Source organism: Vulpes lagopus, chromosome 13 (genome assembly GCF_018345385.1).
Source record: "Vulpes lagopus strain Blue_001 chromosome 13, ASM1834538v1, whole genome shotgun sequence".
In the NCBI taxonomy this organism is placed as follows: Eukaryota; Metazoa; Chordata; class Mammalia; order Carnivora; family Canidae; genus Vulpes; species Vulpes lagopus.
This window is the reverse complement of record NC_054836.1, coordinates 3,200,823-3,218,737: the sequence shown is the minus strand read 5'-3', so window position 1 is coordinate 3,218,737 and position 17,915 is coordinate 3,200,823. Positions and strand designations below refer to the sequence as shown.

Here is a 17,915-nt window from a genome sequence, read left to right as displayed (position 1 = left end):
TTTTCTGAAGAACTGAGACACAAAATTACTAGGTAATTTCAAGCTGAGGCTGAGTTCTGATTCAAGGATATTTATCTGGACATCAACATTGCATTCATGTCCAAAATTCTGTACAATATATTCTGTAGGAAATATGTTGGAAGCATGCTAAATAAAGCCTTAAAATACGAATAAGCTCTAAAATGACTTATTTTGAGATGTTTATATAAGCAATAGCCACAGGACAAAATGAGTTCAATCTAGGGCTAATTAGTGTTATGATGGTGAAGTGGAGAGTGAAGACAGGGCTGGTCAGAAATATTTCAAGTTCTATCACATCACTCAGCAGCCATGGGACAGAGAAGACAACACAATCACACACCTGAACCTGGGAATAAAAAATTTTATTATTTACCCTCAAAACACCCTAACATTCATTTAGCCACGCCTATAATGCGCTCATTTAACCAATTTGGACCCATGAAATAGAATCAAAGAACAGTACCCACATGAACCCAGAGAACGGGAAAGAAAACTCAAGACCATGAACTGATACCCAAATCTATCCTAGAGACCACTCCCTGTAGATCCTTGCTCAGAATCCTTCCTACCAGAACTCACTTGAGCTTTCAGATTAGCAGTGCCCATTGCGTGACTAGAAATATCATGGGATCAAAGACATTGGAAAAGTTCAGTGGAGTGACCAGTGCATAGATTGTCATTCTTTTTCTCTGTCTCTCGTCATATCCTCTTTTCCCCCATTGCATCATACAGTCTCAAAGTCTCTATTTCCAAGCACATCATAGACACTTATGCCACTGTACTAGTGCCCTGCAGACTAGTCTAAGAGGGAGGCTGTTTGGTTCCCAGCAAATTCTTCAAAATCTGGTTTTAGGGACCTGTGCAACTCAAAATAAGCACCTACAGCAAGTAAGGGAAGTCACATCATTGTTTGGAAAAAATGCTCCTCAACTTCCTCAATTTTCTTTCTCCTCATGCTGAACAAAGGAAGAAAGTAGAGTCATTATTAGAGCTCAGGACACTGAAATGAAAGCCAGGACCCTGTTTCTAAGGGGCTCATTTGCATGCATTCCTGTGCCTGAAGTCATAGTTAAATAAAGAATCAGAAGGGAATCAGAAAAAATCTGAGGCAGATAACTTCCTGAAACAGAGTTCAGTGCAGGGACATATCAAGTCTGATTATTTTGGAAAGAAGAGGTTTTATTATCAGAAACAACAAATTAAGAATGCCTGTCTTTGATAGTGCTCCACCTCTGGGCAAGTCACTTGATCAGATGTTTCTTCAGAGGTGCTGAATTACACAGCTGGGACATACTTAGCAAATGTCAAACTGTGCCCTGTCTTCAATGTCCAATCTCTTTACTTCAATTGGCTATGGTGCCTGAATTTTCTACAAAAGCCTACTGGTGAACATAATGGCAGACCAAGTAAGGTACAGGCATAGAACCACGCATTCTGTAGATGAGAGACTCACTTTAGAACTTTAAAAAAAATTACTATCACAACCAAATGGATCTTCACATTTCTAGGCATACAGCAGGCAATAAAATAAAGGCCTTTCAAAGCACATGATTACATGATCTCTTATTGGCCAATTTATAAATTGGTTTTCTAGTTCTCTCTTGTTTCTGTAATGGCTTCCCCTTTTTTTTTTTTTTTTAAATTTTTTATTTATTTATGATAGTCACAGAGAGAGAGAGAGAGAGGCAGAGACACAGGCGGAGGGAGAAGCAGGCTCCATGCACCGGGAGCCTGATGTGGGATTCGATCCCGGGTCTCCAGGATCGCGCCCTGGGCCAAAGGCAGGCGCCAAACCGCTGCGCCACCCAGGGATCCCATGGCTTCCCCTTTTAAAGAATAATTCCCAAAAAGGGAAAAGTCATGACTATGTATGTATGTATTTATTTAAAGTAGGCTCCACATCCAGCACAGAGCCCAGTGTGGGGCTTGAACTCAGAACTCTGAGTTCAAGACCTGTGCTGACATCAAGACTTGGGACACTCAACTGATTGAGCCACCTCGGTATCTCCAAATCACAACTTTAATACAAACATAGAATATGAACACATCAAATATGTATTTTAACCCACAAATTAATGAGGGAGCCAAGAAGATATTACAACTTATTCAAAAGAGAATTTGAGGACCCTATATATATAGGCAACTAGGACACAGAAGTGAATTTACAAAAGATGCAAAACTGTACAGTAAAACTAGAGTGAACATGTAAAATTTGAAATTATTTCTTTTACAGGGTGGAAATCAACTGTGTGTTAAGTATAGGACGACATTTGTACAAGCAGGAGATCATTTGCATCACATGGGCTTTTACGAGTTAAATTCTCTCTCTGCAGAGGTGCAAAACTGCCCAGACACAAAGGAACAGACTTGGACAGAATCAGATAACCCCAAGGGGTTTTCTAGGCAGAACCCAGAATTCAATGAAAGATTACCGAGTCATCTGTGTGCCTGTCCCAAAATCTTTAATAATTTCTTCTGATACTCCGAACTAAAGATGAGATACTATGTATCTCGTGCCCTATGGTGCAAAATGAAGAAATAAACAAACAAAAAATGTACTGCCACTAACAAAACCATGCACACACACATAAAAAGAACAGAACTCAGTGGAAAAGTGGATTACATTTGTAAATGGAGGTGCCTTAAATATAACCATCACGAATTGTGGTAAACACTGAAACACAATCTTGAAACAATTCCAGCATTTCTTTCCAGTTTTCATTGAGAAACTCACTCAATCTGAGAAAGACTTCTCTCCTATGCCCACTGAAAGCATAAATCCTTTCAAATTTCATTAGAAGGAGAAGGGGATACCCCTGCAGTTCTGGGGAGTTTGAATAAAGAGCTTCAAAAAAATAAGAATTGGCCACAAAGGACTTCTATGGCTGAAAGGAACAATGGACAAAAGACAATGAAGCAATGCCCTCAACTGTTAGGGAGAGCAACTAGCTGAAAGCAGACTCCCCCAGTACAATCAAGGTCACCTTAAAAACATCCAACTCTGGAGGGGAGGAGTGGGGAAAAAAGAAACAAGTTAAAGAGAAAAGACCCCCATCCATCTGAGCAGCTGAGAAACTTCCAGAGTAGCTGCCAATTTGGCATCATAGGTCCCTGTGCCACAGGGCTGCAGTACATGTTTCTGTGCTACGAGAATCCAAGTCAACGAGCTGCATGCACATCGCAGTCCACTTCAAGTTCAAGAACCTTGAGTGGGGACAGCGGAAGAAGGAAACAGAGGAGTGATACCTTCCCCTAGATTAGCAACAACTTGGCCTTCTAAATATATAGGAGAAATGAAAGAAAACCACCACCAGAACCTACCACCAGTACTAATCATGGCTTCCCCACAAGGGGCCATCATATCTATGAAGCACATCATGTTGGCTCTAGAGAGCAAGGTCAGCAGACAGTGAGGGTTTCTGTGGGATTTCCCCAGGGTGGCAAATGCACAGCCCACCTGTGGGGTCAGTGGCTATGCTATGAATGGAGCTCTAGTGCTAAACAAACCTCCAGGTCACAGAAGCCCACCAGGCAGAACCACAGGCCACGGCCTTGTGTAGTTGGTACAAAAAGGGACATTAGAACAAGCTCTGAGGCTAAGAAAGAGTAAGAGAAGGGAGGGCTATTTAAACAAGACAAAAATAACAAACATGAGTAATGGTGCCATCAAGATACAGTGATTTGAAAGAACAGAAGGGTTGTTGAAGAAAACTGTAGATTAATGCAAGACCATTTATTCATGTGGGCCAGAAGACATGAAAGGAAAACTAATTTCACATTGACTTAACTTACATAGCCTCTGGGTGATGGTGTGGCTTTCACCTTCTTTACACTTACTGGGCAAACCACTTTAAACTTCTCTTTAGCCAAAAAGAATATTATTATTTAACTCTTCCAATAACGCCCAACTTCATGGGGAAATAGGGAAAGAGAATTTCTGTAAAGAGCCCCTAGTCTCTTACAAAAGGAAGATAGCTTAAATACCCTAAGGAAAAGAGGACAGTACTTGTATAAGAAGACACTGAAAACTCAAGAACTAAAGAAAAGGTCAGGAGAAGATGCTGAAGAACAATCCTATTCATTCATTCATTCATTCATTCATTCATTCATTCATTCATTTTTAGGGAGAGAGCATACACACACAAAGTAGGGCAGAAAGAGTCTTAAGCAGACTATGCACTGAGCACAGAGCCTGACATGGGGCATTTCAATCCCAGGATTCCGAGATCACAAACTGAAACAAAACCAACAGACACCCAACCAGCTGTGCCACCTAGGCACCCTTATTTACTTATCTTAAAAGGAATAACTTCGATCCTTGAGGTTTTCATGTTAGAACCTCACTGGTCAATTCTATAAGCCCATCTTTCATGATATTCTAGAGCAAGAGAGACCCAAATTTTTGACATTTTACCTCCTATCCCCAGAGCTAGCCTGTGGGTCACTCCAGGCCCTGCTTTAAGGAAATTCTTATTATTAATACTACGCATGTCCAACAAAATCATCACAAAGAGGTTACCAGAAAGTTTGCATGTAATAAGAGCAAGGAACCAAAGTCCAAGTGAACACAGCAGCATTTAACATAAAAAAAAAAAAGACACAAGGATTTACTGAAGGCAAGGAAGGAAAGCAAGCAATAGCAATATGAACAGAGGAGCTGCCATGACTCTGAATCAAGAGGCAGAGATGTTCAGAGGAGGGAAACTCCATCTGACAGACCTGCAGAAGTTCGACTAGATAGGGTGCTGGTCCCTGCTCTATCCCCTTGCACTGCTGTCAAAAAACAAAGTTCCTAATTCCTCGCGCACCAGGAAGGAAAGAACAGACACAATAGGAAACAGAGGATGAGGGAAACAGACGGTGTGACTCACTGAGTACTACTCATACACCAACAGAAGAGGAAGAAGTGGAGGGAGGCACAGGAAAAACTCAGTGCCTGCTGGCTGTGACCTGAGGAGTGGGTAGGTTCCGTAGAACAATAACTGATGTGTCTGATTTACCAGAACAACAGTAAGCCACGCACCAGCCCCATTTTATTGCCTGTTTTACATTCTCTATCTGCAGGGATCGTATTTATTACAGAGCAGGCTACAGCAAAAACAATAATAAAGCTAAGATAAGAAACAGCCTTATATTCCACTGACACGCACATTCCAATTTTCGTCTTCTGGTAAGGGAGGAGTGGAGACAGGATCCAGGAAAGACAAAACACACTAAGAATAAAAACATGAACCTATAAAGTGAAGCAGTTACCACAGAACCATCTTCCAAAACAAATCTGATCTAGTGCCAAGCCTGTCAAATTCTTCCACTGGTTTTAAATTCATAGGAGGAAAAAAATAAAAAAAATTAAAAATAAATAAATAAATAAATAAATTCATAGGAGGAACATCTTGGCCTAAAGGAAAACCAGAGGATTACAGAAAAGACAACAAAGATACCACTTTCTTCTGGAAACATCAGAAATAAAGGAAACTAGTAAACTTCTTCAGGATCCAAATTACTGGACTGGCAGTATTCTTTTCTTAGTGGTACCCTGAGAACACATGCAAAAGATGCAGAAAAACCAAGTTTAACTAAAATATCCCTGTCCAAGGGTGGGGTTCACTCAGTTGGTATTACACACAGATGCTGTATACCTTATGGAAAACACAGCACTGGGCAGCCCCGGTGGCCCAGTGGTCTAGTACCGTCTTCAGCCTGGCGTGTGATCCTGGAGACCTGGGATCAAGTCCCATATCAGGCTCCCTGCATGGAGCCTGCTTCTTCCTCTGCCTGTGTGTCTGCCTCTTTCTCTATGTCTGTCATGAATAAATGAATAAAATCTTTATTAAAAAAAAAAAGGAAAACACAGCACTTAAATAAATAAATAAATAAATAGAAACGAAACGAAATGAAATGAAATGAAAGAAAACACAGCACTCAGCTGACCTTAGTGGCAAAAATCATCTGTATTAACAAGAAAACAACAGAGAAGAGAACCACCCAAAAGTTGGGAGCTAATAACATTTTTGAAAAATCAAAAACCTGTAACAAGCTCATAATATGGGAAGTGCTGCAAAAGGCTCTAACAGCATAGCGGAACACGAAGTTAAAAAGCATGTCAAGTAGCCAATAAATGTCCAGTCCAGTCCCAGAAAGCCAGTGAGCGGATATGAAAAGGACCCCTGTCTCACTGCCCAAAGGCTAGTGTCTCTCTTCCCAAAGCAGGCACTCTTTCTCCCACTCCTATGCTGGGACTACACTCCCTTTTTACCACAGGAAGTCAGCTACACAGGCCTTACTCTTGTTAATACTCTGTACAAGGCCTTTTAAGGTACTCTTGACCATTACACAGTGAAATCGTCTTTGAAAGTGCAAGAGGAAGAGATATGGACAATGAGGATAAACTCAACCCTAAAAGTAGAAGGCCATTAAGCCTAGAACAAATTTCATTATGACATAACATCGTCTGTATAGCATATTTCTTGAGGGTGTTTAGGAGACAAAAATGTGATTAGTTTATATGTGTCTTGTTTTTATTCCAAGCATGTGTATTGGGATGGGAAGAGGCATTATGCGTAAATACTGGTCTACACTAAATTATTTTGGCAGTATGTTGCATATCTGATCAGTTCAACCAACACTTCCATTTACCATGACCTGCACTTAAGAGGGGGAAATATGAACTGGGGACAGACCCAGTTAAAAAGAAGAAGAAGGAGAAAAAAAAAGGAACTCAGAAAATTTTACAAAACCATTATGCATGTATGTATCTGTATTGAGGGTGTTGTCTTCATTGCTTGTAAGCTATTTGCATGTCCCCCTTGGACCGTAACATCACCAGCATGCTTTAGGAAGCTGAAAAGCCATACATTTCACTGAAATGGCATAAGGGAGCCCAACACACACATACGTTAATACAACATTGTAATGGAAAGAAGGGAGGGTTAAAAGCAGAAGACAAAACTCCTCTATTGGAGGGGGGGGGGGCGCACACACACAGAAGCCTGCACTCAGAGCTGAATAGTATGTGATGGAGGTAGACAAGGTCACTCTGACATCTATTTAAATGGAACAGCTTTTTCACTTTCTCACACTTGTTCAAGCTTTCCTTGTTTATTTATGTGATAACTGAGGGAGATTTAACTCACACGTATTTTTAAATAACATGAGAGCAAACCAATTTTCCAAAATCAAGACAGAAAGGAGAATAAAGATATGTATGAAAATGAGCTATAGTTGGGGAGGGAGGAGCCAAAAAAAGGGGGGGGAGGATGAAGACAAGTTTCATTAAGACCTTTGCTGAAAAAAGGAAAAAAGAAAACACCCAAATGCCTCAAGGCATAAGCAGAAGAGTCGAAGATGGCAATAAAGAACATTAGGATACTACACTAGCAGGGCCAAAAGCACAGACCTGAGGCAAGTGTGACTCCATTCAAAAATCTGCTGAGGACCTTCACCTCACTGCCAATGGGTAATGTGAGCAAGAACATGAACTCCACAGCCCAAAGGTATCGCCATCCCGAAGGCGTATTTCAGCTTCTAGAATGCCCTGGAGTGCAGGCCTGACGTAAGTTTTTTTTTCTCTCCTTCCATCTGAACAGCCAGATTACTCACCATCTCAGATTACTCCACCATCTTCAACAAAAGAATATTAAGGGAAATATTGTTGAGAATACCACAGGAGACACACGGGGCAATTGTTAGGTATGTTTAACGACAAGGTGAGCCACAGGGAAAACAGGCCTTAACACTAGCAGGCCAGGAGTCACACCTCTTAACAAGGAGCCTTTAGTAGATACATCTTGGTCACCCAGGGCTTGAAGGCCACTGCCAACAGGTTTCTGGGCTTCAGAGGAATCTTAGCTACAAAGAATGTGTATCAATGTACAGCACTCATCATCAGACAGACACACAACTTTTTGACAAAAGTCCACTCAATGTAAGGAATACTATTTAATCTGTAGTTTGAAGTGACTGGTCAGAGTAAGAAAAGTTCAAGAGAATCCCATTGCTTAAAATGAACACGGTACTGCTATACCCAAGCAAGGGACAGCTGGCCAGACACATTTATAATAAGCAATCACAAGGAACAATAAGCAAAGTCTCAGCCAGGCTCGAGAACAGAACATAACAAGAAGATAATACACTCTAATCCATCATTGCCGTGGGCCAGGCTGAGCTCAAGAAGCTTTTGTTTATAGGAGCATTTTCTTCTGGGTGCCCAAGGCAAGCTCCCTGAGTAACCATGCTAAGATTTACTAGCCCTTCCTCAGTCATCTTCCCTGGGCAATGTAGTGCCCCCTACACATGACCTGGATCCTCTCCTTAACCATAAATTACTAATGGAGTTGAAATGGATGGTGTGTGTCCCAGGAAGAGAGGGTAAACCGATGAGCCAACAAACCTCTGGACACCTTCAAATCAACACCTAAGCGGCTCACTCTTCCCCTAGTTGGTTCGGTTTCTCTTCATAGCAGTTGCTGCTACCTGACTCTGCCACTCCCCTTTCCCACTTGGGATGCAAGGACTTCTATCAGTTTTGTTCACTGTCACATTCTTAGTGCCTACAGCAGTTCAGGCACAATAGGCACTCAGATACTTGCTGAATAAATGAATAAACCTTCTCAAATAACAAAAGTATCTTCTTCAGCCAAGAGATTCTAAATGTGCAAAAGTAAAGTCCTATTCATTAAGTAGTCACTTGGACACAGCCCTTTGGGAGCTCATTAAGTATTTATGCCTCCCATTCTTCTACATCATCTATATGTATTAGCTCACAGGATGCATACACATTCCTCCCACTTAGAGGCAACAAGAGGAAAAAGCAGCCATAAGGAAATTATGACAAATTTTTAAGGTTGTCCTAAAATCTACACTTAACTTTTTTCCATTAAGATTTTCCAGTCATAGCGATAATTAAACAGAGATTAAAAAAGGAAGTAATTTTTTCATACACAATTGGCAAGAAATATCGTCTTACTCCTCATAATTAAGAAATGGAAAGGCAACAGAGTAATAGTTCAGGTGAAGAGACAGGAGGAGGTTTTATGCCCTAGTTTGAATTCTGCTTTTTCAGAATATAGAACAGGATCTCCATAGATGCATAAGCAGCAGCCCTGGAAAAATTCACATTCTGTGTCTGAAAACAAACGAGCTACAGAAAACACATAAGCTGAAGTCCTTTGGTGAATAAGCAGCCAAGCTCTTGGCGCCTCTGAACCACACAGCTCTATTCAGGGACACAACTCACCCCAGATATGTCTGCGACACGGTGGATAGGCACTTCCTTCTTGCTATGCAATCCTTTGCCATTCTTAATAGCTCTGTAAAGGAAGAAGAAAAAACTCAATTAATACACAAATCACATTAAAAAGGGTAGGAGGGTGGGAAAAAAGGGGTGAGAAGAGAGGTTGTTCAAATGCGGGGGTCTATCACCACACAAGTCACACTGCACAATGCTGAGTAGCCAGTCTCTGCAGGAGCATTTGGTAGAGGGGAGAAGACAAGCTTGCTCTTCTAAGCCCAGTTCCAAGGACCTGGCTGCTAGTTTCAGCTAACAGTGTGCCTGGTAATCAGAGAGAGCTTCCGAACTTGTTTCCAAATTAAAGGCATTGTTCCAGGCACAAAAGAAGAATCAGTTGGAAGAACACACTCCTAAGAAACAGAAGTAATAATGTTTCTTTCTGCATTTAATCACACAAAACATTTTAAATGCAAAATATGCAGTTAGTGTTCCAATTCTAATGGAAATAAGTTCCTCCCAGGTAGAAAGATAAGTTGCCCTGAACAAAGAAACACTGTACCATACAGAAAAGTCATTTTTAAAAGTGGGGGAAAAATTAGCAAAGGCTACAGTAAGTGACATTAAGCCTCATTTTAAATCAGTTTCAGGTTATAACAGATTACAACAGCAGATGTAGTGGGGGAACTCTGTCACATATCTGATCACTGCTTGGTTTGCTCCAATCTCCCATCTTTTATCTCTTAATCCCCTGAGTGGTAACTTCAGGGACAGAAGCCTAAGCATCACTGGGTGTGATCATTCATGTTAACAATGAACACTATTAGATTAAACTTTCCTACATACTGCAGACCAAAAGCAAGGAATGTTTTTGAGTTTAGAGAATGGGAAATAGAGATTCAGGGACTAGCCTTTATAAAGTTTCTGAATTCCAAACAAAGTGTAGAGAAAACTGCCCAGACCAGGATGGGTATGTTGGATCCTTATACTATACACTAGCAACCACACTTCTTTCTTCCCTTGCTCAGGCTCTTACTTATTAATGACCAGAAGCAGAGGCCACTACTTTGCAGGGGTTACTCTGAGATCCTAACTTTCTAAACCAACCAGATACCAAATGGAGCAGGTGTTGCTCAATGCAAAGAGGCACAGTCTTATTTCTTATATACTTGGCTGTGAACATCCACCCCTCAATCCCTGCCTGCCTCCATCTCTGGAGATTTCTCCCTCAATTAATTTGAAATACCTTCTATTCAGAAATAACTTACTACCTACTTCCTATTCCATTAAAAAGGGTAGGAAATGGAAGATATAGATGTTCAATAAGAAAGACAAAGCAAAACACTGACTTTGATCTGCACTGCTAACAGAAAAACCATTTCCCAGTCCCTTGAATTCTCATAGTTCCTTCTGAATTTGAGTCAAAGGCTTAGGCTTTACAAATTGCAAATGGGTCAGAATTTTCCATTTACAATTTAGTGCGGTGATTTATCATTCAGGGAATGTGTCAAATGATCAGAGATCAGGGCTGGTTCTCAAGGTGTGCTGCTAGTTAGTACCTTGGAATTTGCAAACTAATGGCAGAGGATGGGAGGACATGGAAAACCAATGGGTAGAAGCCAACAACAGATTTGACTCTTTCAAGTCACAAAGCCAGGCACACATCCTCTGCCATCAACAGGCTCTTTTCATTTTGCTACCATAAACTCAAAGGAGCAGCCTTGGGAACAAGCAGCCTCTGTGAGGTGAGGCAAGCTCACTGCCACCCTGATTATAACTCACCTTCCTTCAAGGTGAGGCCTGCTAGGTCTTCTGCAGGTCCTCTGGGGGCACAAAATGCCTACAGCCTTATCCTCTTCTAACAACAAGGACCACCAAAATAAATGGGCCTGCCCTATAAACAGATGGGTTCATGTGACAGCACTGCTGAACTTGTGGCCTTTCCTGGGGGTTGGAGAGCATCTCATAAACTACAAGGAAAAAAGAAGATGGTCTGAGCAGTAAGTTAGAAAACAAAGGTTCTTGAGGCAAAAGCAGTTAGGTGATAAACTATAATTCTGTTTTCTTTTTGTGACCCCAGAGTACTTCCATGCCCAAAGCAGAAATCTAGGATAAGAGTAAGCATGCTTAAGGGAAGAAAAAAAAATAATACCCTAAGACCAGAAAACATGAATAGTGTAGATGACATTTAAAAACCAAAATTCTGGGCAGCCCGGGTGGCTCAGTGGTTTAGCACCGCCTTCAGCCCAGGGCCTGATCCTGGAGACCTGGGATCGAGTCCCACATCGGGCTCCCTGCATGGAGCCTCCTTTGCCCTCTGCCTGTGTCTCTGCCATTCTCTCTCTCTCTCTCATGAATAAATAAATAAAATATTAAAATAAATAAATAAATAAATAAAAGCATGTCCTTTATAAAAAAAAAAACCAAAATTCTTTAAAATTAAAAAAAAATTCTTGAAAAAAGGGAAAACTATGCTTCACCTTGTTCCCAAAAAGGATACTATTAGTTATTTATTTGCATATAGGCATTAATTTTGGGAAAAATTCAAAGACTTAATCTTTTCATACTTTTGATTGCTAAAATCAATTTCGCGCACATTCAAGAGGCAGCAAGAAAGCAGTATTTTATCATCATCATGCACAGAGAAACAGTTCTGTTCTTAAGAAAACAGAGGCAAAATTGAAAGTTAATAATTTATAAACACTAAGCAAAATAATGCCCACCTAAGAAGCACTTTATTTATTTTTTTAAAATTTTTATTTATTTATGATAGTCACAGAGAGAGAGAGAGAGAGAGAGAGAGGCAGAGACACAGACAGAGGGAGAAGCAGGCTCCATGCACCGGGAGCCCGACGTGGGATTCGATCCTGGGTCTCCAGGATCACGCCCTGGGCCAAAGGCAGGCGCCAAACCGCTGCGCCACCCAGGGATCCCCTAAGAAGCACTTTAAAAGGTAAGTGGTTCACCAGACCCAGGCTAAAAAGCTGAGAGCGCTCAGAGAAATCAGCAACAGAGTCTAATTCAGCTTGGGTCTCCTTCTCTGTGCTGAGGTTGTTTTGGCTCTTGTTCCCAAACTGCCATAGAAATGACCCAGGAGGCATCGTCGGAAAACCTCCCTCAGCCTGATATGAGGCTGATGCCACAGCAAGAACTTTTTCTCAAGAGAGTATCTGGGGGAAGTGCCCAGTATAGAAATTCATGCATGTAGCTCAAAGAGGAAAGGAAAGGAGCAAATACTGAGAGTGGCAGGCTTGCATGGTTCTCTGCCAAAGGAAATATAATATACATTTTGTTCCAGGACTATAAGGGATATGTGACATGACTGCCTACTAACTGTTGTATAAATGGTAAATAAAGTGGAGATCCAGCGTCTGTTCCTTTGTCACTGCTTCTCAGTGGACCCCTCTGCATCTTATGTAACCAAGTTTCCCTGGGATAGGTTTGGGAAGCTCCGTCTTTGAGACTGGGAGGACAGGTCAGGTACTGGAACCCGCTCCACCCAGCTAACACCTGACTCCTCTCCCTACACTCCCTTTACCCTATCCCTCTCCCTGCAGGCTGCAACCACAGCTCAACATCCCTTTTCATTAGGCAAGGAATGAAACTCCTGACTTATAAACTTCTGCTGTGTCTGCTTAATGGCTGCTTTCTCACAAAAGCAGGCTGGTGCTCAGGCCAGCCAGGAGAAAGGAAGCAGTGGGGCAGAATATAGCCTGCTCCTCTCAGAAGCTTTCGTCTCCAGGAAGCAGAAGTATAAAGACGGCAAAGCCAAGAGGTGTCAGTAATGGACAGAAATCACCAGACAGGAAAAGTGAGTATATGTCCACCTACATACACAAAGGGGTAACAGGGCAGAAGAAGAATGAAAAACTCAGCTTTCTAGGTTACTTTTAGAAGCATCTTGAAGCCACAGTGTGGGAGAGGAGTCCCATTCCAATCACTGGAAATCACTTTTCTTTCTTTAAAGTTTGAAATTCTCATGTATTAGATGTTACTGCCTCCCCAGTAGAAGTTAAAACATGAACTTTTCAAGGACAGGTAAGAATACTGTTTAAGTGAGCTATGGGCCTCAACACCACAGGATGAGAATCTTAGCACTCTTAATGCAAAGGAATAGAGTTTACTTTAAGGTTTTGGGGTCCCTTGCTCAGGCAGTAAAACCCAAAGATGAACCCTATCCAAGGCACTACTGACACACAACAGTTCATCTTGTGCCAACAAAGAGGCTGTGGTCTTAATTCCAACTCAATGATGGCAGATTGTTATCCTCAATGTATATTTCTGAGTGATTACAAAGAAAACCAAAGGCTTTACAGTTAGATCCAATCTGACCCAATCATAGAACAGTGGATCAGGGATTCTTAACCTGGGGACTATATATGAGCTTCACACTTAGGATGCTGGGAATATCTATAAACTAGGCTGAAACAGTAGAACTACACATGTGAATTCTTCTCAGGAGTAGAAGCTTCCAAAAGGCTTTCGGAACAACTACTTTCATACATAAAAGAAAGAAATCGAAAGAAAACAAAGTAATGGAAAGTAGAAATTGCATACAACAAAGAGGTAGCCAGAGAATGATGAGGCAAGGGAAGATGGAGAGCTAAGAGATCATGAGATCTTGAATCCATAATTTCCCTTTAACAACACTTTCTTGGTAACTAGGAACCAAATTGTCCCTTAACTGCTTCTGCTTCATCGCCTACATCCAATATTTTCTTCCTTCCTAACTGTACTCACTTGGCTCTTTTATAACCCTATGGATTCAGGCCCTTCCCAATTTATTCCAAGATAACATCAGAAAATTTTTAACTAAACTCACTCAATCCCTTTGGACACTGCAAACAGTGCTGCATGACTTCTCCATAAATCTTTTTTGTTATTTTGTTGACTTACTTTTATACCCAAAACAAAGACTACCACCACCCTGTGACATCAAGTAAAAAAAAATATGATGCTTGGTTTTCATGGGCGTCTATCATACGGTATCAGTTTATGTCATCATATGATTTCCGTATTAATCCGACCAATCCAATTAGGCCCATTATCTCATGTGTCTTGTAAGTTATTCATTATGGGTGCCTAGCTAGGCCCAAAAGTCATAGCGTATCTGTAGCAACAACCTCACTATAATAAAAAATTAGTTATCACTTCGGGAATACTCAATCTAGGGTCCTAGGTAAGCTGTAGTTTGTATGCTGGGGTCTCTAAGAACTATATTTTGAAATGATAGTAGAATCATATTCATATATATATATAAGGCTGTGACTTAGGTGCTTCTTCTCCACACATCCAGATACCTACATATTATCTCCAGTCTTACAACTGTATGTGAATGTATGTGTGTGTGTGTGTGTGTGTGTGTGTGTATATATATATATATATATAAAATGTATATATATAATATTTGACCTATACATGAGTGTGTATCATTCAGTTCAGCATGAAATTATGACATATAATACATTACTTTCAAAGTTCATTATGTGTTACTCTTTATTTCTTATAGGGAAACCTCAGGCTCTTTGAGGGTTAGAATTCAGTTGGTCCTTAATATTTGTTATGGTGTTTAACACAGAAGCTATGTTCACATCGTCCTATAACTCAGGGTCATCTAGTTCTGTTATTGTATGCCAAGTAAAGCTGAATAAATGATTGGCAACTGACTAATGCAGAATGCTGAAGATATTTCAAATTAGAGATATGGGTAATGCCCAAGTGACAGCAGGGCAGGAGCGTGAGGCTTGCTGGCTCTCTTGGATATAGTTTTGTGATCTATGCTCCAGTTCTAAGGCATCTTGATTTTGCTACTTGGAATGGTGCAGGACAGAAGAGCTTAGAGTCTGGCCTCTGAGCAGAGGCAGAAGTACATCAAGGACTAGAGGAGATAGGCAACCATCAGAATGGCAGTGAGTGGGAGCAAAGAAAGCCCTGACTGCCATAAACAATGAAACAGAACAGAGTGGCAGGATTTTATGAAACTCCTACTAGATAGCACAGGATAGATGACTGAGGGTAAAGGAAAACAATTCCAACAGAAAAGGTTAAAAAGCAGAACAAAGTAAATAACCTGCTAAACTTCTAAGGCACCTCTCACTGTTTCAGTTCACATTGATGAACACAGTGTTTCAGCATGAACCAAACATAGATATCAATGAAACACAGTGGCAATAAACAATCCTTATGGCATTTCTATTGGTTCTTTGGTAGCTGGAGGAAGCAACAGGTCCTGATGATGCTTAGAAAATCAGATACAGAGCAGGTGCAGGTGCACAATGGTAGATGGGGTGCTAAGATTGTGTAGCTGGATTTTCAGTGAAATCAGAATTTACTGATAAGAAAGACAGAAAATATGGAGAGTGCATGGACTGGAAATGAGAAAACTGAATTGTATGGTCAAGGGAACATAGGTGGACTAATGAGTCAAGAGGTGTTATGAGGCAATAAACCAAATAAAGAACTCTAAGCCATCATCTCCTCTAAAACTAATAGAAGAAACCAAGACACATGCCATTGTGCCAGGTGTGAAAACAGATGTGCAGTGCTTAGGTAAGGGGCAGGGTGCGTGACGAGGAGGATGGATGGATTTGTGAGGTCTGTGGCTGGTAACTACTGGAAAAGAGATACCCTGGTGCTAGACTGATGGGAAACACAAGCAAACTCTACTGTCCCAGATTAGGACCAAAGGACTATTAGAGCTGGGTAGAAATAGTATCAGTCTAAAGTCTTTTTGAGAGGACAAGGCCTTAAGACAGGTGAGATCGGAAACAATGATAGCCCCAGTGACCTTGCTTTTTTATAACTTTCCATGTCACCAAGGCAATAATACATGATCATCAGAAAAAAACAAACTGGTAAAACAATGATCCATAATTTTATTCTAAGATCAAAGCACCACTAGCATAATTTCTAAATGCTTATACACACACACACTCATCCATTATATTTTAAGAAAACTACGGAATAGTTTTGTAGTCTTTTTTTCTGCTAGAAATGATAACTAAATGAATGCTTCCTTATGTTATTAATTGTTTACATCATTTTAAAGCTGAAGATAAATCCATCACATGGATGTAAACCCTGTAATTTAATCAATTGCCTATTGCTAATGCTTATGTGAATAAAATACTATTATAAACAATGCCATGAGGAATAGCTTTTAAATAAACTGTTGGGTCTCCCCTAATTATTCCTTATGATAAATCCCTAAAAGTGGAAATGCTGTTTCATAGGGCAATGGAATACAGACTCTGGTTTCAATCTCCCTTTCCCAAGGTGAACCAGCAAAACACATTTTGCCTCATGGACTGAGAGGATAAGGCTGTGACTTAGGTGCTTCTTCTCCACGCATCCAGATACCTACATATTATCTCCAGTATTACAACTGTATTTGTAATGACTTAATTGCTCATTCAAATCCCCATGAAACCACTATGTGTTTGTTTTTATCTCTAATGCACTTGACGAAATATTTGTCACTGGAATATGAACAAATCAGAGAAAATTTTAATGTATCTTTTCACTGAGAAAAAAGCAACAGACTCACAGTTCAGAAAATGGTTTTTCCAATATGCGCTACATTTACTGGGGACCTACTAGAAAAGATTAATTGCTGTTCCACAAAAGATTTGGCTCTCTGAACTTGATGCAAAAGCAAGAGGAATGGGAAATAATCTTTCTCAACTTCTGTGCCCAAAGCTGGATGGGGGAGAGTCAAGGGCAGCTTAGGATAAAGCAGAAGTGCACGAGAGAGTTTATAAGAAATTTGGATGCAGAGAATCCTGCAAATGAAAGAAAGCTATGAAGAGGATTTCCTCTTCACAAGCAGCTATAAAAGTTCTGTACATTGATGTATCAGTGATTAATTATTCGAACTACAGTCATCCTGAGAGATTTTCAAGGATTAGAGCAGAAGTAGGATAGGGATGTCGGTAATAGAGACTCAGCTCTCTAACCCACTCAACCACCTGACATTGCAGATGAGCCAAAAAAGTAAGCACAGCAACTCTCAAGATGATTTCATGTTAAATTAGCCAAGAGCTGGTGGAGGCTACTCAAAAGGAATCAAATTAAGGAGCCATGAATGCAGAGTATGAGGAAGGGGACAGAGACAAGAGTCAAAGGGAATAAGCAGCTGTTCAACTGCCTTGGTGGAGAACAGGTATGGCTGTGATCACAGGGAAGGCACTACTAGGCAGTGAAGTCCAAAGAAATCCAAAGCTTCCCCATTCCCTGGCTTGTTCTCTATTACTCAGAATCATGATCTTAATTCCAACTATAATAAAGATTATTAATCTTTCATAAAAGGATATGTTTCGATTTGTTTTACAGTGGTCAGGAATTGGGCAGTGGTTATCAAATTTCAGTGTGCACCATAATTACCTGAAGTATGTGTTACAAGACATTGCTGTGATTTAACTCCAGAATTTCTGAATCAGGAGGTCTCAGGTGGGGGGAAAATTGGCGGGAGGGGAGAAGCCCATGAATTCACACTTCTAACAAATGAAAGTTATCTAGAAAGATAACTCTAGAATTTCCTCTGAATGACTATAGCCAGAGCACACCAATGAATACAGGAAACACTGGGCAAGGAAGATTTATTATGAGTTCATTATTTGACCATGACCTATAAAACCACCCATGTCTCTGTGTACAACATAGCAGAAAA

At 40.6% G+C, this 17,915-nt stretch overlaps 1 protein-coding gene across 1 annotated transcript in view; it reads right to left on the bottom strand.

Moving 5' to 3' along the window:
- SND1 (staphylococcal nuclease and tudor domain containing 1) overlaps window positions 1-17,915 on the bottom strand; it is a 420,936-nt gene that overhangs the window by 165,304 nt on the left and 237,717 nt on the right. The window contains exon 14 of the mRNA XM_041727934.1: window positions 9,257-9,329. Within this exon, the coding sequence (XP_041583868.1) occupies window positions 9,257-9,329 (73 nt within the window). The remainder of the gene's footprint in view (window positions 1-9,256; window positions 9,330-17,915) is intronic.